We start from the raw sequence: 27,588 nt of genomic DNA, 5'->3' as shown, positions 1-27,588 counted from the left end.
AGTCGTAGATAATAGCCCTCGCGCCTCTCATGTGGCCGTCTATATAATCCGCCAGATTTGTGGAGAATTTGCACCTGTGTGCGAGAACAGGAAAAAATATCGATAAATTTTATTTAAAAAATATATCCACTCCGTCCATGATTTCAAATCTCATTTAATTTCATTTTAGGTAACGGACCACACGGTTTACTAAATCATTAAATGAGACCAAAATTTCGTTAACTTTTTCTACCAATTTTTCTTCATATTTCTTAAAGCGGGACTTTTTCACAACAATTAACATAAAATTTGGATAATTTTGAAGACCGTATAAAAACAAGATTGGTAGGGGCTTAAAGCCCCTTAACCTTATCTTTTGTGTACCTGAGGCGGTTGAAGTATGCCTCGGTGGTCTCGGTCCCCTCCACGTGCTCGGAGCCATCGGACACGGTGTGTAGGGTTAGGGAGGCGCAGTCGAAGAAGGTTGCTGATTTGGCGATGGAAGTGGTGGTGACGAAGGCAACGAGAAGGCCTTTGGAGGCTAAAGACTTGGCGAATGCAAGAGTCGGGTTGATGTGGCCTTGTGCGGGGTATGGGATCACTACTACTTGAGCCTTCCTACCTGCATCTACTCCTCTGTCCATCCTTCATTTATGACTAGAATTGGAATTTGGAAGATAAGTTTGCAGTTGGAATGAAGATATAAAGGTGGGTTAAATAGGGAAATGCGTATTAATGATGTCAATAATTGAGTTGAGGTCACTTTTTGTACTTGTTTCTTTCCTTGTCACAAGAGATCTAGATTTAATGCAAAAACAATTGTAGTTTTTTTCCCGTAAAAACTTTTCACCCATCCAACCCCAACACCCCACCATCCTCCGAGAACTTGGCATTCGTCGTCTGGTCAACATGTGGCCCAAGTTTCCAAATTCGAGTTCCAACCACAGTGGTTCATTAAACACACAATTGCAGTGACGGATCCAGGATTCGGAAATGGAGGGGGCGGCATATATATTAGTACTAGCTTGGTTTTGGGTAGACATGATTATTTTTTTGGTCTTCTATGCAACGTCAGCAAATGGAAGGGACAGATATGGAAATTTTACGCACTTAGGCTTATTGACTTCAGGCGACCTAACCACGCACGAGGTGTGGTACGCAGTTGCTCATAATTAGGTTATATTATACTTCCGCCGTTCCATAATAGTAGAGACATTTTTTTAGGCACGTGATTTTAAAAAAATTAATTAAGTGAGTTAAATAGATGAAGAGTAAAATAGAAAATGAAAAAGAAGAAAGATTGAGAGTGAATGACTTCACGCAGGGAGCAGATCAAATAGGAGAATTCATTTTCCAATCTAGTAAGAATGTTGGGCCCACAGTCTTATAAATATATATAACGTACGTGGTGTGAATAATTGAATGGCCTACCATATTTGCTTTTCGTAGTATAGGGATAATGTATCTATGGCCAAGAATAAGGTGACAAATGACAATTCAATCCCATACTACAAAAAATTTCCATTATTGGTTTAGTCAAGCTTAATAAAGTATGGCATGTCCTGATTTTGGATGTCAAAATGGTTGTCTTTTCTAATTATAAAATGTAATTACATCCAGAAATGGAAAATGTATTTCGGGACATTGTTTTTTATCAATAGCTTTAATGTGGTGTATGGCAACGTAGGGATGGTCGGAGAAGGTTGCGATCATGGTGATGACGACATTGGTCTTGTTCATCTTATCTTTTTTTTTTTTTTTTTTGGGTTCCTTGTAATTTGGCAATTCATGTGTATCTATTTAATTACATACATGTGCTTATTTTGCTTGAAATTGTCACCCTTAATGTTCAGATAAATACTTCTACTGAATTTGGATCTTATAGTATTTTGTTGACATACTGAAAGTGAAGCAATTCGTAGGACTACTACGAGGGAACATCAAAAAAAGAACAATAAATTAGAGCGACTCGCATCCACAAGCTTGACGTCCTCATAAAATCCCACTCGCATTTTACTACTCATAAAATTGATATATATAAAAATGGAGATGTGATCAAATGCAAACTCTATATGTTGGATAAACTTCAAACTATGATCTGAACTTTTAGAAAATATCAACCAATGACAAAATAATAGCAATAGAAAATACCAACACAGTGCCTGTGTTGACATTGTGTAGACATCAAAATCTTAAATTTTACTATTGATATTGTGTTGACGTTGTGTTGAAAAGTTTAGAATTTGTACAATATATATAATGCATTTTATCACTACCCTATAAAAATGCATCTCACATTCATATTTTTCTAAAACCCATACCATCCTTAAATGAATCTTCTAATAGCGAATGAATATAATAAGATTTTGTAAGCTTATGATTTATTTACAAAATAAAAATAATATAAGTAAATCAGATTTACTCCTACTATTTAGTGCAGCAACAATGGCAACTCCTGTTCTAGTCCTCCCCTTCCCGGCGCAGGGCCACATCAACCCGGCCCTCGCCTTCGCCACCCGCCTCGCCTCCATGAGCCTCTCCGTCACCGTTCTCATCACCTCTGACTTGATTAGTAAAGCAAACGTCTCATCCTCCTCCGTCTCCATCGCCTGCATCTCAGACGGAAAGGAGTTCGTAGAGGGCGAAGAGTCCTTCAAGCGCATCACGTCCGTGCTCTCGGCCAACCTGGCCGAATCATCGACCAAAGCTCAGCCAAGCTCCTCATCTACGACTCCACGATGCCGTGGGCCATGGACGTGGCCCGGCCCCGGGGCTTGCTCTGCGTGCCGTTTTTCACAATGTCGGCGGCCGTGTCTGCGATTTACTACCATTTGAAAAATGGGGGTTTGAAGTATCCTTATGAGGAATGCGAGGAGGTGAGGCTGCCTTCGCTGCCTTGCCTCGGGGGAAAGGATTTGCCTTCTCTCTCTAAGTTTATGAATGAGAAGCGGACGGTTTTGAATTTGCTTTGTGATCAGTTCTTGAATCTCGAGAAGGTGGATTGGATCTTCATCAACTCATTCGACATGCTCGAACGAGAGGTGCGTGTTTCGTTTAATGATATGCAATGAAAATAATGGATGAAAATTTGTTCTAGATTCACAACAAACATGATTGCGTCTTTCATTTTGCGTCCTTAAAAGATAAATTTATTGTATTGTTTTTTGGCTGCCCTTTCGTCGTGTGATGATTAAGAGTAAATGTAAATTTCAATTTTTTTCCAGATTATTTTTAGTGTTGCGCAATAGACCATAACTAATTTTATCGAACCTGAAGTTTTTAGCCATTTGCCCTAGTAATTAAATATACTATGTATGTGTTATCTTAGCGAAGTACATGTTTCGTTATTCATATTGAGCGTATCTTCGAATATTGCATGTGAATCCACTAATGTTTGCCGTCGACGATTCTAACAGTAATATATATTTTGCCCCTCCGTTTCCAAATCCTGGATTTGCGACTGCAATTACGTGTTTCATGAACCACCCTGGTTGGAACTCGACTCTAGAGACTTGGGCCACATGTTGACTAGACAACTAAATGCCAAGTTCTTGGAATATGGTGGGGAGTTGGAGTTGGAGTGGTGAAAGGGTTTATGGAACAAAACTACAATTGTTTTTGCATAAATTAGTTTTCATCTGGATCTCTTGTGACAAAGAAAGAAACAAGTCCAAAAAGTTACCCTCAACTCAATTATTGACACAATAATGCATGTCGGTGTCCCAATTTACAACGATAGTGCATCGTTCCTATCCCAACACTCACAACTAAATAAAATAAATTAGTAAATTTTGTTGCTGAGTGAAGTAAAAATAATGTAGTTGGACTACGAGATATAGGTAATTTACTTTGCGGATCTCTCATGAATCTTGTCAGTTGAAATTAGTGGTTGGAGAAAAACAATAAATGAATCCACGTCCTTCATCGAAATAGCATAGACTAGTCACAAGACTTTCTAAACCAACTCCTTCCGCTCCGCCCAATTTAACGCCTTTATATTCATTCAAAAGAATTAGACCTTTGACACCTTTGACAACTTGGAAACTGAGGTAGTATTTCTATTTACTCCCAATGGCCAATACACAATTCAGCCAGTGAGTGTTAAAAATCTTTGATTGTACATACGTATTATTTTGACAAACGAAATCTTTTAATTTCTTAGTATATTCTAAAAAGTAACTTTTATAAAGTTATATGATTTTACTCTAATTTATATACATACTTCGTTTATTTGTAGTCTTGATAACGGGCAATGTTTATAAAGTTAGAGAAAAATTGAAAGGGAATAATTGCAATATTAGTAGGGAAGAATAGACTACACCTTATTAATTATAGTACTACTATAAAAAGTACTACTCCCTACTCTGTAATACTATCTTTGTCCATTAAAATTTGTCTCATTTTTCTATTTCTGTCCGTTCTCAAAATTTGTCTCATTTCACTTTTACCATTTTGATAGTGGACCCTATATTCCACTAACTCATTCCTACTCACATTTTATTATAAAACTAATACTCCTCTGTCCCATTAGAAATGCAACGTTTTCCTTTTTGGATTGTCCCACTAAAAATGAAACGTTTCCTAAAATGGAAACATCACTCTCTCTACTTTTCCCTCTCTCTTACTTTACTCTCTCTTCATTAGCTCACAAAACAACACTGCATAAAATCTCGTGCCGGAAACCAAATGTTTCATATTTATTGGGACGGAGGGAGTATATAAAAGTAGGATCCACAATCCACTATTTTTTTTAACTCACTTTCCATTACATTTCTTAAAACTCGTGCCGGGTCAAAGTGGGACAAATTTTGGTGGACGGAGGTAATATTAATTTCATAGTAGTAATTAAATAACTCCCCCGTCCCAGTTTATGAGTAAGACTTAGTTATGACACAGGTTTTAAAAATTGGTGGAGTGTGTACATAAATGAAGTGAGGTAGTGGTTGTTGGAGTGTAATAATTGAAGTGAAGTAGTGGAAAGTGAGATCCTTTTGACCTTTTGTATGTTTAGAATTTTATTTTGTTTTATTTTTATGAAAGTATTGGCATTTGAGTGTAAATTTGATGAATAATGAGATTAAATTTTATGTCTAAATATGGTAAATTCCAAATGTGACACTAAAACTGAGACAGACTTAAATGACAAAATATGACTCTTAAATTGGGATGAAGGGAGTTTGAGTTAATGAATTTTTGAATACCAAAATGTGATTTTTTTTTAAGCTTAATACTATCATTATCTAGTCCATATATCTTTCTAGGCCTGCTTAACCGGTTCTCTGGTTCTCGGGTACCCGAAATCGGAACCGGAACCGATCGGGTAATTGAAGAACCGGAACCGAAGAATCCGGTTCCGGTTCTACCCGGAACCGACCGGTTCCTACCCGAAACCGAATAATATATATTAAATTTAATTTTTTTTTTACTAAAATTGAAGTATAGTAATTAACGGTAGTTCATTTATTATTATCAAGGTTGGTTTTGATTCTTTAGTATTACTGAATGTATTCCTTTGCTACTTTGATATTGCTTAAAATAAATGCTACTCTTGGTTTGACAATATAATTTTCCAATTTATGTGTTTGGATCATTATTTACCATTATACTTTGAGTTCTTTAAACAAAAATAATTTTAACAGATCATGAAAGCTCTTAGAGGAGTCAAGGTGGAGATTACCAATTGAGGAAACATGCGAAAGAATATAACGTAATTCTGGTTTGACATCACAGACAACTCGTGGGCTAACGTGAGAATCATATTTCTTGATACTAAGTGGAGATAATGTAATTGTTGTTTTATATAAGTTAAACCTAGTTTGGTGTCAGATTAAAATTAGCTAAATAATAAACAACTTTTCGTTAATTAGTATACTTAAATTAAAATTAAAACTACAAATCGGTTCCGGTTCGAAACCGGTACCGGCCGGTTCTTACCCGGTCGGTTCCAAACCGGAACCGGACGGTTCCGGATCCGGTTCCGGTTCCGAGATTCATGAGATTTTGCAACCGGGTACCCGGTCAACCGGACCGGGTAGAACCAGAACCGGCCGAATAAGCAAGCCTATATCTTTCAACACGTCAGATACTCGAGTGGATGAGAAGCCGATGGCCGATCGTGACCATCGGACCGACATTCCTACTAGACAGCCAAGACAAGAAGCAAAGCATCAGCATGTTCGAGCCGAAGGGCGATGCCTACCAAGAATGGCTCGAGTCGAGAGACCCCAAGTCCGTGGTCTACGTCTCATTCGGAAGCATCGCCTCTCTTAAAAAAGAGCAAATGGCGGAACTCGGCCACGCCCTTCTAGCCACGGGCCACCACTTCCTATGGGTGGTCCGATCCACCGAACTCGACAAGCTCCCTCCCGACTTTGCCAATACCACGGCCGGGAAGGGTCTAATCGTCGAGTGGTGCCACCAGCCCGAGGTGCTGGCGCACAAAGCCGTGGTGTGCTTCGTGACGTGGGTGGAATTCGACCTCTCGAAGGGTTGAGCCACGGGGTGCCCCTCGTGGCCATGGCGCAGTGGGCCCATTGAATTATTCAAACCAAGTTTTACTATTATAAGACTGTGGGCCCAAACACTGCTACTAGATTAGAAACATGACAGATATATCTCTTGGAATGGAAACAACAAGAAGAGAATGTATCAAGGAGTGAATTCCCTATTTGATTTATTATCTCCGTTCCTAAAAAGTAAATTTTTATTTTTACTTTTTATTTCAAGTTAATCACAAAAATTAGTTTCTATCTGTTTATAGTAAGTTCTATCTCTATAATAAGGTTGATCTCATTTTTCACTAATAATAATATTTTAACTATTTTTTCTATTTTTCTTTTACTTTACAGATTTTACATGAAACTTCGTAAAATAACCTAATCATGAACAATAGCCAATCCTCGTGGGTGGTTAGGTCATATGAAAAGCCGTAAGTGCTGGCGTGTTTCATGAGCCATTCTGGTTGGGACTCGACTCTGGAGAAGACGAGCTACACGGGTGCCCATTTTAGCAATGCATGCCGCAGTATCAAGAGTTGGAGCTGGAGTTGTAGAAAAGTGTTGAGCCTAAAAAGGAGAGTGTTTTCGGTGTTTTTCAAAGAGACCAAAATTACAATTGTTTCTACTAAAAATAATTTCATCTTCTAGAGCACTACTTTTCTAGAAGAAAAAGTTGCTCTCAACTCAATTATTGATACCATAATGCATTAAGCCAATTCAACCCACCTTTATTTCTCCATTCCAAAGACTAAGACTGCTATGTTTCCAAATTCAAATTCTCTTCTCTCTCTCTCACTCTCTCACCCTTTCTTATAAATAATCTATATATGGAGTTCATCATAAACACATATACTACAAAGGATGGGTATAGAAGTAGGTGCTGGTAGAAAGGCTCAAGTAGTAGTGATCCCATTCCCGGCACAAGTTAATATCTGTAACAGCCCGCCCTCCTAGGGTGCGATAAATTCGGCGGCTGCTACCCAAAACTGACTCAAAAGAAGTAAACATAGGCTAGGGTTTCATTTAAAGAGTACTGACCAAAAGAATGGGAAGAAATATCAGAGTATTTAATGCAACAACTTAACCTAGAAGTTTAAAGGAAGATGGATATCATAAATGATGATCAAAACCTTAAGAGTACGACATAGTATCCAAGACAAAATCACAAGAGAAAGGCTAAGGCCACAACCGAAAGCAAGGTGCAAATATTCCCAAAAGAAATTCTAAAGAGTATCAAAATTCAGCGGAAAACGACCAAGAGAAAGAATAGCTATGTATGAAGACACAACTACGCTTGAAGTTCAACATATCCATATTAATTAATTAAACCGCTCAACACCCGCCACCGCTCGTCATCATTCAACCTGCACATAAGGAAAACACATGCGAAAGTTGAGTATTTTGAAATACTCAGTGAGCTCGTTGCCAAAACATTTTATAAGTTATGCCACCCTTACCAAGTGAACTCGAGTTTTAAGCAGTTATAAAAGAAATATCACGAGTATCACAAAATATATTTTCATAGACTGGCCAGTCAAAATAATCCTCCGTTTTCTTATCAAAGTAACAATCATAACATTCCATGGTGCGACGAAAGTGTGGCCACACTTTTCGCCCACGAGACCGGCCGACTAGCAAGGACGGCTCTCGATCCCATCGTGTACACAGCCTGGTAGGGCTTGCGGCCCATACTCAGACCCGAATTCGTATAAGCATATCAAGTATCGCATTAAAAACAAACATAGGCATGGCATAACAGTTAAACCACCCTTATAACACCAAACAACATTTTGATAAAATAAAAGAGAGTTTTTAGAGTAAAGCCCACCTCGATTGCTTAGTTTTCAAGTAGTTTCGCTTTTCCGTTATCCGGCTTCGCAACCAATGTTTCACCTTTTTAATCACATAGGCACATATCACAAATTAGGTTCAATACTACTCTTACTCATGCATGTCTTATTACCTTTCCCTCTTCCCAACGATTTATCTTATCATTACTAATTAATCACGATCATGTTTATCACGCAAGATTATTTAGCCATCAAACACACACTACACAACACAACAACACACACACACGGCACACACACACATACATGTTCCCACATCCCTTTTTATCCCTCTTTCACTCAACCAAGATGCATGAGGGTTCAAGAAGACCGATTAATCGGTTAGAAGAAAGAAAAAAGGAAAGTAGAAGAAGAACAAGTATAACTCTTAAACAAGAATACCTTTTAGAGAAAAACGATCGGTAGAAAACAAGTATTAGCCTTGATTCTTCAAAGTTCTTGGATTAAACTTCAATTCTTCTCCAAAAGATAGCAAAATATTGGAGAGTAGAAGAAGAAAATTTGAGAGAGTGTATGGGATGGAGGGGCCGAAAATATGGGGCTAGGGTTGGGGTTTTGGTTCTTATTTATAGAGCTCAACAAGATCTTTAGGTAATTAGAATAGAATATTTGGTAAGATCTCACTCTCCACAATAATTAAAATAATATTGTGAAGTAGGGAAGAAGAATTAACAAAAATAGATCCTAGGGCAAATCCCATAGGTTTCGAAAATTAGGCTTCTAGGATAGCCAAGATTTTGTTTTGGTATATTTTTCGGAGTAGAATAAAATATCACAGAGTAAAAATAAAAATAAGAATTCTCCCAACTCGGAGTAGAAATAGGCGTCCCTATGCCTAATTAAATAAGGCATGGATTTTCAAATATTGCCTAGAATAAGGTAAGACAAGATCTCTTGAGGTATGGAAAGATTTGGTAGAATAATTAAATTCTAGGTATGGAAGGAAATCAAACAAGGGATTAACTAAAATAAAATAATTCCTTCCTTCCCACAATAGGTGATTTTCGAAAATCACCAAGAACAAAAGGGGCTCGATTTTTCCATCTTCAAAAGGAAAATAATTGGGTCTTGGATTTAATTGGATAAATATCCCAAGAATTAAATTAACTTCGGAAGAAATGGAATTTCTCTTCAAAGGGGGTCTAGGGTTCGAAAACTACAAGCATTAGGGTGACAAGTATTTATGGAAATTTTCTCTAATATTCTCACTCACCCTTAAACAAATAATTTTCCACATAAATCACACAATTTAATAAATCACATGCCACATCATAAAATCAATAAGTTTGACTTTTCAAACTTTCAACGCAAACCCTAGACTCAACTCGGCCATAGCATCACATGCAATAAATGCATTCACGACTCCACGTCATCACTAATAAATTCTAGGGCTCTAAAATTAGGGTTCTAAATTCCGAGATGTTACAATATCAATCCGGCTCTAGCGTTCGCTAAGTGCTTAGCGTCCAAAGGCCTTCTTGTCGCCGTTGTCACCACCACTTCCATCGCCAAATCCGCAAACTTCTCCGACTGCGCCTCTCTAACCCTACACACTGTGTCCGATGGCTCCGAGCATATGGAGGGGACCGAGACCGTCGAGGCATACCTCAAACGCTTCAGGTACACAAATTAAGGATGAGGTTAAACCCCCTAGCTATACCAATCTATTCTTTTACCTTTTTTCTACTTAGTCTTCAAATATTAGGTAAAAAGTTTTTATTAATAATTCAAATCACTTAAACAGTACTTTCTTCGTTTATTATTTAAAATCTCACTTTGATTTTTGTGCGCTACCAAATTTTTATTTTAATTTTCAAATCTTCAAAAATTATCCGAATTTTATAGTATTGCTTATCGTGAAAAAGTCCTTTATCAATGATTCGAATCACTTAACAAATAGTACTTCCTTCAACCATCCATTAAAATCTCACTTTGATTTGGTGTGATTTAAGAAATTTGAATGAAAATTGGTGGAGAAATAGTAGTGTTTCGGTCTATTTTCTACTCCCCTCGTTCCACAATAATAGAGACATTTTATTTTGTGCATTTATTTTGAAAAAATAATTATAAAAACAATAGAGAAAATATTGTGATAAGACTCTTTTCTACATTATTTTTTCTCTTACTTTACTCTCATTCCACTTTAATTATTTAATATCATTTTTTTTAAAACGAGTACAGAAAATAAAATCCCTCTATGGAACGGAGGGAGTATATTATTAATTTTATAATGACATGCAAGTGTAATGATTAAGTGAACTGTGTGGTTTGTTTCCAAAATGAAAATAAACAATGAGATTTTAAATTATAGAAGTCTCGAAATTACAAAATGAGAGTGTATATATTTATAAATAAAATTTAGCAATCCTTTTTCTTGCGTTCACACGCAGGTGCAATTTCTCCCGGAATTTGGCGGATTTCATGGACGACCACATGAGCTGCGCGAGGGCTATTATCTACGACTCGATAATGCCATGGGTGCTGGATATCGCCAAGGACCGGGGCTTGGCCGGGGCGTGTTTTTTCACCATGAGCTGTGGCGTCTCCGCCGTGTTCCATCATTTGGGACAAGGGTTGCTGCTTCGGTATCTGTATGAGGATGACGTGGCGGTGTCGCTGCCGGCTCTGCCCCAACTAGAGAAGAGAGATCTGCCTTCCTTTTGCCATGTGGTGGATCCTGAGCAATGCGCTGTGAAGCTTCTTACTGATCAGTTCTCTAATCTTGAGAGAGCCGATTGGGTCTTCTTCAACACCTTTGACAACTTGGAAACTCCGGTATTTTTCTTCCCTTATAATTTATCACTTTAACTTGACACGAATTTTAAGAAATGTAATATGACATCAGTTGAAAAAATTAGTAGTTGTATGTTGATCCTACTTTTATATACGGAGTATTAATTTTATGTTAAAATGCGAGTGAAAATGAGTTAGGAATGTGAGATCCACCATAAAAAAAAGTAAAAGTGAAAGATGATAAATTTTGAGGGACGGACGAAAATGAAAATAAATGACAAATTTTCAAGGACGGAGGGAGTACAAGAATATATAATCTAGATTCATAACATGTTGGAAAAATGCACCTGTAGCGTTATTTGATTCCATGATTTGATCGAATCTTACATATGAATCAACTAGTTTTAGTATACCCATGTATGTTAATTTGATACATGAACAATTTTCGGTTTATAATTCAGAGGAAGCTATGATATCTTTGATTTTGTCGAATAATTAAATAAATTAGTTCTTACACTCTAATAGAATTCTCTAAGAAATGGATTACTCCATTAGTCCGAAATATAAAGTTCCACTTTATTTCGACGTGGATTTTAAAAAACATGAATGAAAGTGGGCCAGAAAAGTTAGTTAAAAGTAAATACTTTGTACACCTTCCGTTGCATAATAGTAAAGTCATTTTTCCATTTTGGTACATTCCGTAATAATAGAGTTATTTCATTTTCAGTAAAAGTAAACATATTAATTAAAATCCAATATCTTAATCTTGTTCATTATATTTTCAATAAACAGATACTCGAGTGGATGAGAAGCCGAGGGGTGATCACGACAATCTGACCGACGTTCCTACTACTCGGTGAAGCCAAAAAGCACAACATCAGCATGTTCGAGCCGAAGGGCGACGCCTACCGAGAGTGGCTCGAGTCGAGAGACCTCAAGTCCGTCGTCTACGTCTCCTTCGGAAGCATCGCCTCTCTTAAAAAAGTGCAAATGGCGGAACTCGGCCACACCCTTCTAGCCACGGGCCGCCACTTCCTATGGGTTGTCCGATCCTCCGAACTCGACAAGCTCCCTTCCGACTTCGCCAACACCGCGGCCGGGAAGGGCCTAATTGTCGAGTGGTGCCACCAGCCCGAGGTGCTGGCGCACAAAGCCGTGGCGTGCTTCCTGACGCACTGTGGGTGGAATTCGACTCTCGAGGGGCTGAGCCACGGGGTGTCCCTCGTGGCGATGGCGCAGTGGGTGGATCAGTGCACGAATGCGAAGCTTGTGGAGGATGTGTGGGGGGCAGGGGCGCGGTGCGGCAAAGGAGATGGGATTGTTGGGAGAGAGGAGATTGCGATGTGTATTGAGAGAGTTGTTGGAGGGGATGTTCATATTAGGAGGAATGCTTTGAGGTGGAAGGAATTGGCGGCGGAGGCGGTGGGGAAGGGGGGGAGTTCCGACCTTCATGTTGTGGATTTTGTTTCTAAGATTGTGTTTGATGATGGCGGGGATTTTAGTCCCACCTCTGTTCTTGTTTGAACAAGTTCAAGTTAGTGGAATGCGTTAGTGGAACTTGAGGTCATTAACACTACTTATACGGACGGTCAACAATGGTGCCGTCCTATGATTGCTACTGGACTATATTTAATAGACCACCAAAATCACATGACTCTATATCATTTAATCTATTAACAATACTTATACGGACGATCGACAATGGTGCAGTCCTATGATTGCTACTAAACTATAATAGGCCACCAAAACATTCCTAACTCTTGACTTGGTTCATCACATCACACCTCCATAAATCCAAAAGTAAGAAACAAAGAAAAGCAAAGAAATGGATGCAGAGGTGGTGATGATCCCATACCCAGCCCAAGGCCGCATCAACCCGGCTGCCGCCTTTGCCGAGTCCCTCGCCCTCCACGGCCTACGCGTCACCCTCACCACCACCATTTCCCTATCCGAAACCGCTACATTCCACCACTCATCCATCACCATCCACCCCCTCTCCGATGGCCACGAGCAAGTCACCCAGCCCGAGACCCTCGAGGCCTACCTAGCCCGTCTCAAGGCCAATCTGTCACGCAGCCTGGCCGCCTTCTTGGACGAGTGCGGCCAGGTTAAAGCCGTGATCTACGACTCTGCAATGCCGTGGGTGCTTGATATCGCGCACGAACGAGGCTTGCTCGGGGCTACATTTTTCACTCAGCCTTGCAGTGTTACCGCTGTTTATTACCATTTGGGACAAGGGTTGCTGAGGTTTCCACACAATCAAGACTCGACTGTGAACTTGCCGGCGCTGCCTCCTCTTCGACCGCATCATCTGCCTTTGTTTGCACATCTTGATGAACCGAGGATTACTTTGGATCTTGTTGCTCATCAGTTTGATAATCTTGAGAGAGCTGATTGGATCTTCTTCAACTCATTTTACAAGCTTGAATCTCAGGTACTACTCGCTTTTTTTTCAGCGACACAAAGCTTATCTAGTGTGCACGTTGAATCACGTAGTTTGGTCATATTTTGGCCAGTCTCATAAGATTTGAAAACGGAGTATTGAATTGTGAAGTTTTAGGTTTTTTTTACTATTTCATCCGACATCCGTGTGTGTATGAAACAACGTCGTTTGGTGATACTAAAAAAACGTTGAGGAAGAGAAAAAAAATTGCTTCTTTAAAAGTAACAACGTTGTTACGAGTACCACCAAATGATGTCATTTTGTACAAGAATGAGACAACAAAGAAAAGAATTGAAATTTCGTGATTTAGCTGTACCTCGTCCAAGAAAAGTCATGTTTTTCAGTTTTTATCTGTCCACAAAATTATTCCCCGTCTATTTACAAAAAATTTCTCAAAGTTTATTGCCTTCATGCGTTACTTATTTACAACTTTTATATGTGTGCCCACCACACATTAAAAGTGTAGGGTCCATTTTTAACTAATACTCCCCACGTCCCAGATAGTTTGTCTCATTTTTCTATTTTGGTCCGTCCCACTTAGTTTGTCTCATTTCACTACATATTTTAAAACCCGTGCCCAGAGGCGGAAGCAGAAATAATTATCGATAGGAGCTGAGATTTCTAAATTTTATTTTGATGTATATTTTTGAGTAATTTAGATAATTTGTAAGGACTTTTACACTATAACTTACACTAAACTTGACTAAATTTTAAAAAAAAAAGTTTAAAAATTATTTCATTGAGGGCTTAAGCCCCTCCATCTTTGACTTTGGGTCCGCCCATGCCCGTGCCTGGTCAAAGTGAGACAAACTATTTGGGACGGAGGGAGTAGTATTGTTTGAATATTTTTTTCTCTTTATTTTGTAATTTATTAGTCGCGCATTAAACTCATGTCACATAATATTTAAGACTATTTTTTTATGGACGTACGAAGTATTTTGTTTTCAAATTTATATATTAATTAGAATTGGATCAAATTTTCTAATTACATGACATTTTACCCCGTGAAAATATTAGTGTATATTTCATGCTCTAAATTTGATGTGTCATTGAAGGTATTAGATTGGATGGCAAGGATATGGCCAGTCAAGACTGTTGGACCAACTTACTTGCTACTCCAAAAAAGCAAGAGATCAGTTTCGAACCACATCATCAACCTGTTTGAGTCAAAACAAGATGAAGCGTGCCAAAAATGGCTCGACGCCAAGGGGAGCGGCTCGGTCGTATACGTCTCTTTCGGAAGCTTAGCGTCTTTCCAAAAGGAGCAAATGGAGGAGCTCGCCCACGGCCTAGCAATGAGCAACTGCCCATTTTTGTGGGTGGTGAGAGCTTCTGAGATGGATAAGATAAAGAATCTTGATTTAGAGAAAGGCCTTGTTGTTGAGTGGTGTCATCAGCCACATGTACTGGCCCATAGCGCTGTGGCGTGCTTCCTGAGCCACTGTGGATGGAACTCGACTCTCGAGGCACTGAGCCACGGCGTGCCTCTTGTGGCCATGGCGCGGGAATTTGATCAGCCGACAAATGCTATGTATCGAGGACGTATGGGGGTTCGGGATCGGAGTTAGAGCAGGCGAGGATGGAATCGTTTCGAGAGAGGAGATCGCGATGCGGGTTAAACAAGTTGTTGAAGGAGATGAAGGGATTGAGCTCAAGAAAAATGCTTCTAAGTGGAAGAGTTTGGCTCATGAGGCTACGGAACAAGGTGGGACTTCTGCTACTAATATTGATGAATTTGTTTCCGCACTACGAAAATAGAATAATTGAGAGATGATACTCACTCCGTCCCTATATACTTGTTGTATTTTCCATTTTCATCACACTTCCTTCGTCCCTGATTAATTGTCACTCTTTGACGGGGCTAAGAAAAATTGATTGAAAAAGTTAGTAGAATGTGGAAACCACTTTTTTATATAGATTTTATAATAAAATGTGAGTGAATTGAGTTAATGGAATGTGAGACCTACTTACCATTTATGGTAAAAATGAAGTGTGACAATTATTGAGGACGGACCGAAATGGAATGTGGAAACCACTTTTTTACATAGGTTTTGTGAATGAAGCGAATATATTTCTAAAGAATTTAGTCAACAATTGTAAATAACATTTTCAAGAAAATATTTATTATTAATCTCAAGTCCATTCAAACAAATAAGTATGAATTACACATATATTTCCTTCAATTAATAAGTATGAAAGGTTTGAATTGAAAATAAATATTGGTTTGCCAGGCAACTTTAAAACATTAATAAGTATGACAGGTTTGAATCTGAAAATTTGTTCAGATTCATGACAAATAGGTCTAATATTGCCTTAAAAACATTAAAGTTTGGTCAAATTTTGGTTTGCCGGACAACTTTAAAAAATAACCGGGAAAACATCATATTTGTATCTCACGGCGAAACAATATGTTTGTCTAATAATATATTGTTGACGACATCATTTACTTCATTGGTATAAGAATTTTTGGATGCCTATATATTACACAAACTTGATGTGATGATGGATAACAAATTAAATTTTATAATTTTTCCAGGGGATTTTTAGCGTCGCACAATAGACTAAAATTTGCCTCAAGAATATTGTGAATGTGTTATCTTTTTGAACTCACATGTTTCATTATCATATCCAATATTTAATCGAATATTGCATGCATGTGAACGTTGCCAATTAATGCAGGCAAATTTTCAGTATACAATTCAATAAGAAAAAGCTAGGAAATCTTTGCATACACATATGACTAAACAATGATCTAACGTTCTCAACGTTCTGAACTCATCACTCTTTTTTTCCTACAATAGATTAAAACTTTATTCGCCCATAATCAATCATTCAATTTTTTCTTTCTGTTTTGATTTATCCACAAAAATTAGTCTCATATCGTCCACTACCAATACTATTAGTACTAGACGAAGGAAACATATATTAACTGATCATAAAACATCTTACCAACTAAGCTGTTCATAAGTTAGTCCTAATTCTTAAACCATTTTAATTCTTTTTATATGTCAAAACCAGATATTAGAGTGGATGACCAGAAAATGGCCAATGAAGACCATCGGCCCAACCATCCTCCTAAACCACAAAGACGACACCAACAACAAGCACACCACCATCAACATGCATGTTCGAACCGAAACACGACGCCTGCATCACCTAATGGCTCGACTCTCAAAACCCGCCTCCGTCGTCTACGTTTCCTTCGGCAGCGTCGCCTCCCTCGAAAAGCCGCAGATGGAGGAGCTCGCGCACGGCCTTGCCGCCACCAACCGCCCCTTCCTGTGGGTGGTCAGGGCGTCCGAGGCCGACAAGCTCCCCCGGGACTTCGACCCGGGGGAGAGGGGCCTCATGGTGGCGTGGTGAGACCAGCCCGGGGTTGGGTTGAGAAGGAAGGCTTGTGAGTTGAAGAGATTGGCTAAGGAGGCAGTGGGATGTGGTGGGACTTCTACTTGTAATATTCAGCATTTTGTTGAGGAACTTCTGCGTAGGTAGTCTGTCTATAAATGTCACATTTTTTATTAGCTTAGATTCGGAGAAATTGTTTGACCCTGTAAGAAAAAGTGATGGAATTATAAAATTAAATGATAGTTAGACTATATATTCTACTAACTCATCCCACTCATATTTTATTATAAAATTGATATATAGTATATAAAAATTAATCTCACATTTAAAATCCAAGCCAAACTCAAATGGATTTTCTAATGGCAGACGAAATGAGTAATAAAATGTGAGTGTAATGATTTTGTAAACTGTGGTCTATTTACAAAATAAAAATAAAATAAGTAAATCAGATTTACTATGAATACATTATCATAAATCAATAATTAAATCATAAGTTCATAACATCTCAATCTCCAAAATCTGTCTTTAAATTTATGTTTATTTGCTGATAAAAAAAAATAAATAAATCATAACTCCTTCTAGAAACTATAATCAATATATTAAATAATCATTAAATGCTATTACCACAAAATAGCACCAAATACCATACACCTTCTAGAAAACGCATTAATTCATCCTAAAAAACAAATAAAACCAATTTATGCCAGCCTAAAAAATAGCTGCATTTCTTTGTAATCACCACAACCCAAAATTTTTCACATCTATATAAACTCACGTACTTAGTGCAGGCAGGCGGCAGCGACAATGGCAGCTCATGTTCTAGTCCTCCCCTTCCCGGCGCAGGGCCACATCAATCCGGCCCTCGCCTTCGCCACCCGCCTCGCCTCCATGAGCCTCTCCGTCACCGTGATCATCACCACTGACTTGATCAACAAAGCAACTGTCTCATCTCAATCCTCCTCTGTCTCCATCGCCTGCATCTCAGACGGCAAGGAGTCCGCCGAGGGTGAGGAGTCCGTCGAGGCCTACTTAAAGCGGATCACGTCCGTGCTCTCGGCCAACCTGGCCGAATTCATCGACCACAACCCAGCCAAGCTCCTCATCTACGACTCCACGATGCCGTGGGCCATGGACGTGGCCCTGCCCCGGGGCTTGCTCTGCGCGCCGTTTTTCACAATGTCGGCGGCTGTGTCTGCGATTTTCTACCATTTGAAAAATGGGGGTTTGAAGTATCCTTATGAGGAATGTGGGGAGGTGAGGCTGCCTTCGTTGCCTTGTCTTGGGGTCAAGGATTTGCCTTACCTCTCTACGTTTATGGATGACAAGCAGACCATTCTCAACCATCTTTGTGGCCAGTTCTTGAATCTTGACAAGGCAGATTGGATCTTCATCAACACGTTCGACATGCTCGAGAAAGAGGTACGTACGTGTTGGAATTTGCTGTCGGCGTTGATATCCACATAAGATTTTTTGGTTGCCATTTCTTTATGCGATGATTGAGAAGAAATGTAAAGTTCATAATTTTTTTCCAGATTATTTTTAATGTCGCGCAATGCACTAGAATTTAAATAAACTTCAAGGTTTTTAGCTATTTGCCCTAATAAATATGCATATGATTTTGTCTAGACACAACAATGTTCTAATGTTATGAATTCATCACTTATCATTGTACAATCAATAAATACTCTATTCGTCCACAATCAATCATTCTATTTTCTATTATTATTATTTTTTTTAAAAATTTTGGTTTATTCACATAATGTTGTAACTTATCATATACTCTATTCTAATGCATATATCATCAATTATTTCTTGGCCATAGGAACATAGCCTCCTTGTCACATAATCCAAATGTGTCCTAATCCTAACACCTAATCCACTTTAAGGAAGTTTGCATAATTGGATACAGATAAATCTTTTATATATCTTGGCATTGTATAATCAAAACTGACCTGAAATGTATGTTCTTATCGTATTTTGTTTATTTATCTTCTTTACCAGATAGTAGATTGGATGGTCGGAAAATGGCCAATCAAGACCATCGGCCCAACCTTCCTCCCAAACAACAAACACAACAACAACCAAACCACCATCAACATCTTTGAACCAAAACAGGACGCCTGCACACAATGGCTCGACTCCAAAGAGACCGCCTCTGTCGTCTACGTCTCCTTCGGAAGCATCGCATCCCTCGGAAAACCCCAGATGGAAGAACTCGCACACGGCCTCATCGCCAGCAACCGCCACTTCCTGTGGGTGGTCAGAGCCTCAGAGGGCGACAAGCTCCCCCGGGATTTCAATCCCAGGGAGAAGGGCCTCGTGGTGCCTTGGTGCAACCAGCCGGCGGTGCTGGCCCACCGCGCTGTGGCGTGCTTCGTGAGCCACTGCGGGTGGAACTCGACTCTGGAGGCGGTCGGGCATGGGGTGCCCGTCGTGGCCGTGCCGCAATGGATGGACCAGACCACGGATGCTAAGTTTGTGGAGGATGTGTGGGGGATTGGGGTTGTGATGAAAGGTTGTGAAAGAGAGGAGATTGCTGAGTGTATTGAAGGAGTTGTGGGAGGAGAGAGAGGGGTTGAGATGAGAAGGAAGGCTTGTGAGTTTAGGAAATTGGCTAAGGATGCTGTGGAATGTGGTGGGACTTCTATCAATAATATTCAGCATTTTGTTGAGGAACTTTTGTGTAGGTAGTTAGTTAGCTGGTCTACGTAGGGACGTGAGTCTTACTTTTATGTACTCTTTTTATTTATTTTTGTTAGTTGAGTAATTTTTTATTTAGAAAATTATCAATATTAATGTGTTATTTTTATTTTGGTAAAAAAAACCCCTCTCCCAAATTATTCCATTCGTTCTTGAAAATTTGTCACTTATTTCTATTTTCGTCCGTCCATAAAAGTTTATCACTTTTTATTTTTATCATTTTTGGTAATAGACCCTACATTCCACTAAGTCATTTTCACTCACATTTTATTATAAAACTAATACATAAAAGTAGAACCCACGTGCCACTAACTTTACCGGATTAAATGGTGACAAATTATTAAGGACGGAGAGAAAATGAATTGTCCAATTTGAGAAATATTTTAGGAGTAGTAACATATAAATGCACATTATTTCTATACATCACTTTATTTATAAATTATACCAACTAAACTACTAATAATATGAATATAAACTTTTTTATTCACTAACACTACTTCCACTAAATTTTCTTTTTCTTATTTTATTTTATCAATTTTTTCTCTATTAAATCTCGTATCCAAAAAAATTCTTAATATTTATTGGAAAAAAAGGAATAGGAAGAAGTAAATATATTAATTAGTTGTGAAATAAAAGAAAGTTACGGACTCACGACAATCAATCAACTAAAAAATTAGAAAATTAAATATATATATCTCCGACACATTATGTTCACGTGACATGTTCAGAGTACTGTTTTGCCTTATAGAACTAAAACTATCAAGGCTAACAATTTCAAGCAAAACACGCACATGTATGCAATTAAATAGATACACATGAATTACCAAATTACAAGGAAAAAAAAAGGATAAGATGAACAAGACCAATGTCCCGAAATACATTTTCCATTTCTGGATGTAATTACACTTTATAATTAGAAAAGACAATCATTTTGACATCCAAAATCAGGACATGCCATACTTTGTTAAGCTTAACTAAAACAATATTGGGAACTTTTTGTAGTATGAGATTGAATTGTCACCTTATTCTTGGCCATAGATACATTATCTCTTCGTTACAGCCTACAAAAAGCAAATGTGGTAGGCCATTCAATTATTCACACCACGTACGTTTGTGGTCCCAACATTCTTACTAGATCAAAAGCACGACATATATGTCTTTTGAAAATGTCTCTCCATGAATTCTCCTGTTTGATCTATAACATAACCTAATTATGAGCAACTACGTACCACACCTCCTGCGTGGTTAAGTTGCTTATAAGCTGTAAGTGCGTAAAATTGCCACATCCGTTCCCTCCGTTTGACTTCGACGTTGACTCGAAGACAAAAAAAATAATCATACCCATCCAAAACCAAGCTAGTACTAATATATATGCCGCTCCCTCCGTTTCCGAATCCTAGATACGTCATTGCAATTGTGTGTTTAATGAACTATTGTGGTTGGAACTTGACTCTGGAAACTTGGGTCACATCTTGACCACACGACGAATGCCAAGTTCTTGGAGGATGGTGGGGAGTTGGGGTTGGATGGGTGAAAAGTTTTTACGGGAACAAACCTACAATTGTTTTTGCTTAATCATTCACTCTAACCATTTTATTACTCTATTAAACAAATTGTAAAATTGTAAATTATAAAATTGAATACTTGTATACGTATTTTCTTAGGTTAATAATACGCTACATATATTATGCAAGTTCCTTATGTGATTAATGCTCTCATTTGACCCACGTTGTTTATTTTATAAAAAAATTCACCTAATAATTATATAACATTAAATTGGTCATTTCGATAAAATTCAACTAATTATCTTCTCAAAATAAACAATTTTAAATAAGGAAGTACCTATTGATCTATTGGATTTTGTATACTTGATTAAAAAAATCTTTATCAAGTTGAACCGTTTAATTACATATTTTTAATTTTTAAATAGATTTTGTAATTTTATAATTTAATTTCACATTTTTTGTATTATAAAGTTTTAGTTGGAGTAGTAATTATTAGAATAGGAAAAACCTGTCGAAAAGTCGTGACTCGTGAGCTTAGCATAAAATAATGCAGTAGTTCATGAGAGATGGCATATTACAATTCACAAACAATTTATCTACTAATATGCCTTCTAAATAATTATCTACTTAAATAGCACTGACTTATTAGATATTTCAAAAGAAATTCAATTAATCAGCGTGACTTTCTGCGCTTTGATTCAATTTCCAATTTAGAGCTATTAAATGCTCCATGCATCTTTAATTCAAAATTCGAATATGTTAATTCTCATTCTTCCGTGAAAAATGAAATAGAGGGAGGTAAAAAACAAAAATAAATAGAGGACATATATGTAATTTTAATTCTTTCACTAACCGTAACTTAATATTTTATGTATTAATTAATACTGTTATTTACCAATTTAATATTATGTGGTTGACCATGTGATTGTTTAGCATCACTCTACCATGAAATAGCAACAAATATCAAACACCTTCTAGAAAAAGCATTAATTCATCCTAAAAAAACAAATAAAATCACCTTATGCCAGCCTCAGAAATAGCTGACCCAAAATTTGTCAAATCTATATATACACACATTTTTAGTGCAGCAACAATGGCAACTCATGTTCTAGTCCTCCCCTATCCGGCGCAGGGCCACATCAACCCGGCCCTCGCCTTCGCCAACCGCCTCGCCTCCATGAGCCTCTCCGTCACCATGCTCATCACCACTGACTTGATCAACAAAGCAACTGTCTCATCTCAATCCTCCTCTGTCTCCATCGCCTGCATCTCAGACGGAAAGGAGTCCGTCGAGGGCGTGGAGTCCTTCGAGGCCTACTTCAAGCGCTTGAAGGCCGTGCTCTCGGCCAACCTGGCCGAATTCATCGACCACAACCCAGCCAAGCTCCTCGTCTACGACTCCACGATGCCGTGGGCCATGGACCTGGCCCGGCCCCAGAGCTTGCTCTGCGCGCCGTTTTTCACGACGTCTGCGGCCGTGTCTGCGATTTTCTACCATTTGAAATATGGGGGTTTGAAGTATCCTTATGAGGAATGTGAAGAGGTGAGGCTGCCTTCGCTGCCTTGCCTCGGGGGAAAGGATTTGCCTCTCTCTCTAAGTTTATGAATGAGAAGCAGACGGTTTTGAATTTGCTTTGTGATCAGTTCTTGAATATCGAGAAGGCGGATTGGATCTTCATCAACACGTTCGATATGCTCGAACGAGAGGTGCGTGTTACAAATTATTGTCTTCGATCGTCTAATGATATGCAATGAAAATAATGGATGAAAATTTGTTCTTGATTTATAACAAATAGGGCTAATTGCTGAAAAAACCTTAAAAACCAAATTTTGATTGCAACTTTAAAAATCAACTGAAAAAACATAAAGTTTGTCTCATGGAAAAAAATTCCATTTGCATAGTGTATAATATTGTTGACGGCATCACTTAACTCATCGGCTCCGTTGATGTCCACGTAAGATTTTTTGGCTGCCATGTCTTTATGTGATGATTGAGAAGAAATGTAAAGTTCATTATTTTTGCAGATTATTTTTACTGTTGCGCAATGGACCAGAATTTGACCGAACGTCATGGTTTTTAGCCATTAGCCCTAATAAATACTATGTACGTTATCTTAGAGAACTTACATGTTGCGTTATACTCTTCGTCCCGATACAAGTGAGGCGCTCCAAATCGGATGTTGTTTTACAAAAAATGATAATAAATAGTTAGAGTAGATAATAATGTATATACGACTTTCTTCTATATTATTTTATCTCTTACTTTACCTTCTTTCGACTTTAACCATTTATTAGCATCTTCGCTAAACAACGGCAAAAAAGAAACGCCTCACTTATAGTGGGATAGAGGGAGTAATACTTATTCATATCCAGCGTTTCATCGAATATTGCATGTGAATCCACTATATATATTGGATACCCTCATGTATGCCAATTCGATACAGTAAAATTCCTAGTACATAGTTCAATTAGAAAAAGCTATGAAATCTTCGAATATATAAATGATTTTGTCTAGACAAAACAATGTTCTAATGTTACGAATTCATCACTTATCATTCTACAAATAAATACTCTATTTGTCCACAATCAATCATTCAATTTTTTTTATATACTATTCCCTCCGTCCCTTAAAATTTGTCACTTATTTCCATTCATTCACACTCACATTTTATTATAAAACTAATATATAAAAGTAGGACTCACATGTCACTAACTTTTTCAACTCACTTTCTATTACATTTCTTAAAACTCGTGCTCAGTTAAATGGTGACAAATTATAGAGGACGGAGGGATTATATATTTTGGTTTATCCACATAATGTTCTAACTTATCATAGGCTCTAATCTAATGCATGTATCATCAATTATATCTTGGCCATAGGAACATAGCCTCCTTGTCACATAAACCAAATGTGTCCTAATCCTAACACCTAATCCACTTTAAGGAAGTTTGCATAATTGGATATAGATAAATCTTTTATATATTTTGGCATTGTATAACCAAAACTGACCTAACCAAAACTGACCTGAAATGTATATTCTTATCATATTTTGTTTATTTATCTTCGTTACCAGATAGTAGATTGGATGGTCGGAAAATGGCCAATCAAGACCATCGGCCCAACCTTCCTCCCAAACAACAAACACAACAACAACCAAACCACCATCAACATCTTCGAACCAAAACAGGACGCCTGCACACAATGGCTCGACTCCAAAGAGACCGCCTCTGTCGTCTACGTCTCCTTCGGAAGCATCGCATCCCTCGGAAAACCCCAGATGGAAGAACTCGCACACGGCCTCATCGCCAGCAACCGCCACTTCCTGTGGGTGGTCAGAGCCTCTGAGGCCGACAAGCTCCCTGAAAGGTGTTTTCTAGATGTTATGGCTGCGCGTGTTCAAATAAGAAAATAGCAGGTTCCCTAGATCCAGCGAGTCCACCAGATCACTCGGTCTAGGAACTCGTGGGTCGCGAGGAATCCCGATCGTCGGACACACAGAACACTTTCCCTTTAAAAAAAAAAACCCTCAACCTCTTTACTAAACCTAGTATAGGGAAGTAGGGATCGATCCCACAGAGAAGGATGCGTAATACTCATGTTCAAGGATTTGGGAGTGTTTTTGGTGTTGCTGCTGCTGCCACGCATTTTCTTGGGTTGAGGAAAATAAAAATTAACTTGACTTGGGAACCTTTTAAAAACAACTCTTAAACTAACAGCTAGACCTAGGGAATAAATCTACGGTGGGGACCGCGTCTAAAAAAAGCAAGGTACGACTGAAAAGTTGGCAGAATAACTAACTCTCGTACTAACTGACAGTGACATCGTCTTCTACAACCAAATTTGCATAAAACTTTTTAAGAAAAACATGAGCAAAACAAAAACAGAGCTACTGACTTGAAATCAAATTTATGCATAATAAACGAAGAACTTAACAGATCTGCATACCCTAGACGAAGTAAAATAGAAACCAAGAAGAAATAAAACAAATCTATCGAACTACTGTCTTTCCACACGCCAAATCCGACCTCAGACGCTAAATCCACTCCGGATCCAAGCGTCCGACATGAACTCCAAACAGAAGAAACTCTCCATCACGTCAGATTTTAAAAGTAAGAACTCCGAATACTCAAACAACCACAGATCTGTCACCAACTTCCACATCAAACACCTCAACATCAAAATAAACAGAGATTGACATAGCAATTGAAGGAATAAACTAACAAAGAGAGATCTATGCAAAATGACTTGAAATTAAACAGCTAAACGCAGATCCACGAACGATAAAACAATTAAACATCATCAACATCAAAGTCGACTCCCAAAAGTGAAGTTCGACGGTGAAACTAGCAAAAACAACTGAAATAAAAGGGAATTGTATCTTCGCCCTCACTAGGACGGTGTTGCCAAGCACGAAATCTTCCAGAAAGTACCCTCCCGATCACAATTACCCCAGATCCATTCCCAAGTGTGTGTGTAAAGTGTATGAGCTAAGAAGAGTAAAAAAAATTGTGTCAAAGACTCCTTTTGCGTTGCATGCTCTTCTCTATTTATAGGCGTTTTAGTGGGCCCAGCGAGGTATAGATAATGACTTTGTTGCCCTCAGCTGTAGACTCCTCTGTCACGCCAATTTCCTTGTAAATCCTGCTCATTTCGTTCCATTCTCTCGCTAGACCATCTCCTTCATTACTTCCTTGATCTAGCGATTTTCTTCACACACCTGGCTTAGGAAACGTGTTAGACCCAGCAAATTATAACATTTTTCGCACTTTACCGATGCATGAAATTAGCCTTATCACTCCCCCTGGATTTCAATTCCGGGGAGAAGGGCCTCGTGGTGGCGTGGTGCAACCAGCCAGTGGTGCTGGCCCACCGCGTTGTGGCGTGCTTCGTGAGCCACTGCGGGTGGAACTCGACTCTGGAGGCGGTTGGGCATGGGGTGCCCGTCTTGGCCGTGCCGCAGGGGGTGGACCAGACGACGAATGCTAAGTTTGTGGAGGATGTGTGGGGAATTGGGGTTGTGATAAAAGGTTGTGAAAGAGAGGAGATTGCTGAGTGTATTGAAGGAGTTGTGGGAGGAGAGAGAGGGGTTGAGATGAGAAGGAAGGCTTGTGAGTTTAGGAAATTGGCTAAGGATGCTGCGGAATGTGGTAGGACTTCTATGAATAATATTCAGCATTTTGTTGAGGAACTTGTGTAGGTAGATAGCTAGTTTCGTGAGTGAGTCCTACTTTTATATACTCACCTCATTTCTTGTTAGTTGAGTTATTTTATCATTTTGAAAATTATCAATATAAATGAGTTATTTTTATTTTTAGCAAAAAGAATCTCTCTTCAAAAATTACTTTTCTCATTCATGAAAATTTGTCACTTATTTTTATTTTTGTCCATCACTAAAAGTTTGTCATCTTTCACTTCAATTTTTGGTAATGAACTTCACATTCCAATAACTTATTCTCACTCATATTTTATTATAAAACTAATATATAAAAGTAGAACCCACGTGTCACTAACTTTTTAAACTCATTTTCTATTACATTTTTTAAATTAAACTCGTACAGGTCAAGTAGTGACAAATTATAGGGAAAGAGAGAATAAGGATTTTCCAATTTGAGAAATATTTTAGGAGTAGTTACATATAAATTCGCAATATTTCTACACATCATTTTATTTATAAATTATACAACTAAACAACTAATAATATGAACAATGGCGAATCCAGAAACCGATAATCGTGGGGTCGAAATAAATGAGATAACTAATATCTTTGTTCTGCTGGAATAGAGTCATATTCTTTCGACGCGAATATTAAGAAAAAATTACTTTATTATAGTAGAACATTCTAAAATGAAAAATATCTCAACTATTTGGAACGTTAGGAAATATATATTTAAATAATTATTTTAAATAAAAAATTATTAAAATTTAAATAGCACTCTGTAAATGATAATTAGGTTCAATGAGTAATCAAAATCTGAAAACAACTAAATATAATTTTATTATTAATTTTATCATATGATAGTTTGGATATATTTAATAAAATCACCAAAAGTCAAAATATATTCAATTAAGAATCCTTATGATATACTATAATACTTTAATATAGTCTCATTAAGATAAGCAAAGTAATGAAATCAATAAACAGTATATTAATTATTATGTTTATTTAAAATATGATAAAAATGAATTTACGGATTAGAGAAAAGAATATACTTATTAATTAGTACTCGTACTGCAAAGTTGAAAAAAGAAAATGATAAAAATTTCCTTATAGAAAAAGTAAAAATATCATATTAATGTTGAAACTTATGCTAAAGTTTTCGTATTCAATATTATGAAGAATTAATTTAATATTGGAACTTATATTAAAATACAAGGTAAAAATGAATTGGGCTTTAACTAATTTGTAGTAACGAAGAAGACCCAATCAATATAAAACTAATACAGGAAACATAACCCTTCTTCTCTAAGCCGCCAGAACTCATGTTGAAGACGGGGCGGAGATGCAGAGACTGTGGGGTCGGCGGCTGATTGAAGG

At 37.9% G+C, this 27,588-nt stretch overlaps 3 protein-coding genes and 4 pseudogenes across 3 annotated transcripts in view; 6 read left to right on the top strand and 1 right to left on the bottom strand.

Moving 5' to 3' along the window:
• The window catches only part of LOC125220659 (UDP glycosyltransferase 9-like), a 15,381-nt gene extending 14,686 nt beyond the window's left edge, over nt 1-695 (bottom strand). The window contains exon 1 of the mRNA XM_048122812.1: nt 408-695. Coding sequence (XP_047978769.1) covers nt 408-623 — 216 coding nt within the window. The 5' untranslated portion in view covers nt 624-695. The remainder of the gene's footprint in view (nt 1-407) is intronic.
• Nucleotides 696-2,424: 1,729 nt separating this feature from the next.
• LOC125220658 lies at nt 2,425-3,050 on the top strand (annotated as a pseudogene).
• A 3,023-nt stretch (nt 3,051-6,073) lies between these two features.
• LOC125220657 (UDP glycosyltransferase 9-like) lies at nt 6,074-6,472 on the top strand. The gene has a single exon (XM_048122811.1). It carries the CDS (start codon nt 6,074-6,076, stop codon nt 6,470-6,472), a length of 399 nt encoding a protein of 132 aa, XP_047978768.1.
• Nucleotides 6,473-7,177: 705 nt separating this feature from the next.
• On the top strand, nt 7,178-12,635 carry LOC125223655 (annotated as a pseudogene).
• A 132-nt stretch (nt 12,636-12,767) lies between these two features.
• On the top strand, nt 12,768-15,283 carry LOC125185397 (annotated as a pseudogene).
• A 2,328-nt stretch (nt 15,284-17,611) lies between these two features.
• LOC125219958 (UDP glycosyltransferase 9-like) lies at nt 17,612-19,605 on the top strand. Its single transcript, XM_048122062.1, has 2 exons — nt 17,612-18,266; nt 18,849-19,605. The coding sequence occupies exons 1-2, from the start codon at nt 17,652-17,654 to the stop codon at nt 19,536-19,538; spliced, it is 1,305 nt and encodes a 434-aa protein (XP_047978019.1). The 5' UTR covers nt 17,612-17,651; the 3' UTR covers nt 19,539-19,605.
• A 2,489-nt stretch (nt 19,606-22,094) lies between these two features.
• On the top strand, nt 22,095-26,250 carry LOC125219959 (annotated as a pseudogene).
• Nucleotides 26,251-27,588: the final 1,338 nt, after the last annotated feature.

Source organism: Salvia hispanica, chromosome 4, assembly GCF_023119035.1.
Source record: "Salvia hispanica cultivar TCC Black 2014 chromosome 4, UniMelb_Shisp_WGS_1.0, whole genome shotgun sequence".
Lineage (NCBI taxonomy): Eukaryota > Viridiplantae > Streptophyta > Magnoliopsida > Lamiales > Lamiaceae > Salvia > Salvia hispanica.
Note: the sequence above shows the minus strand (reverse complement) of the source record. Positions and strands in the feature narration are given on the sequence as shown.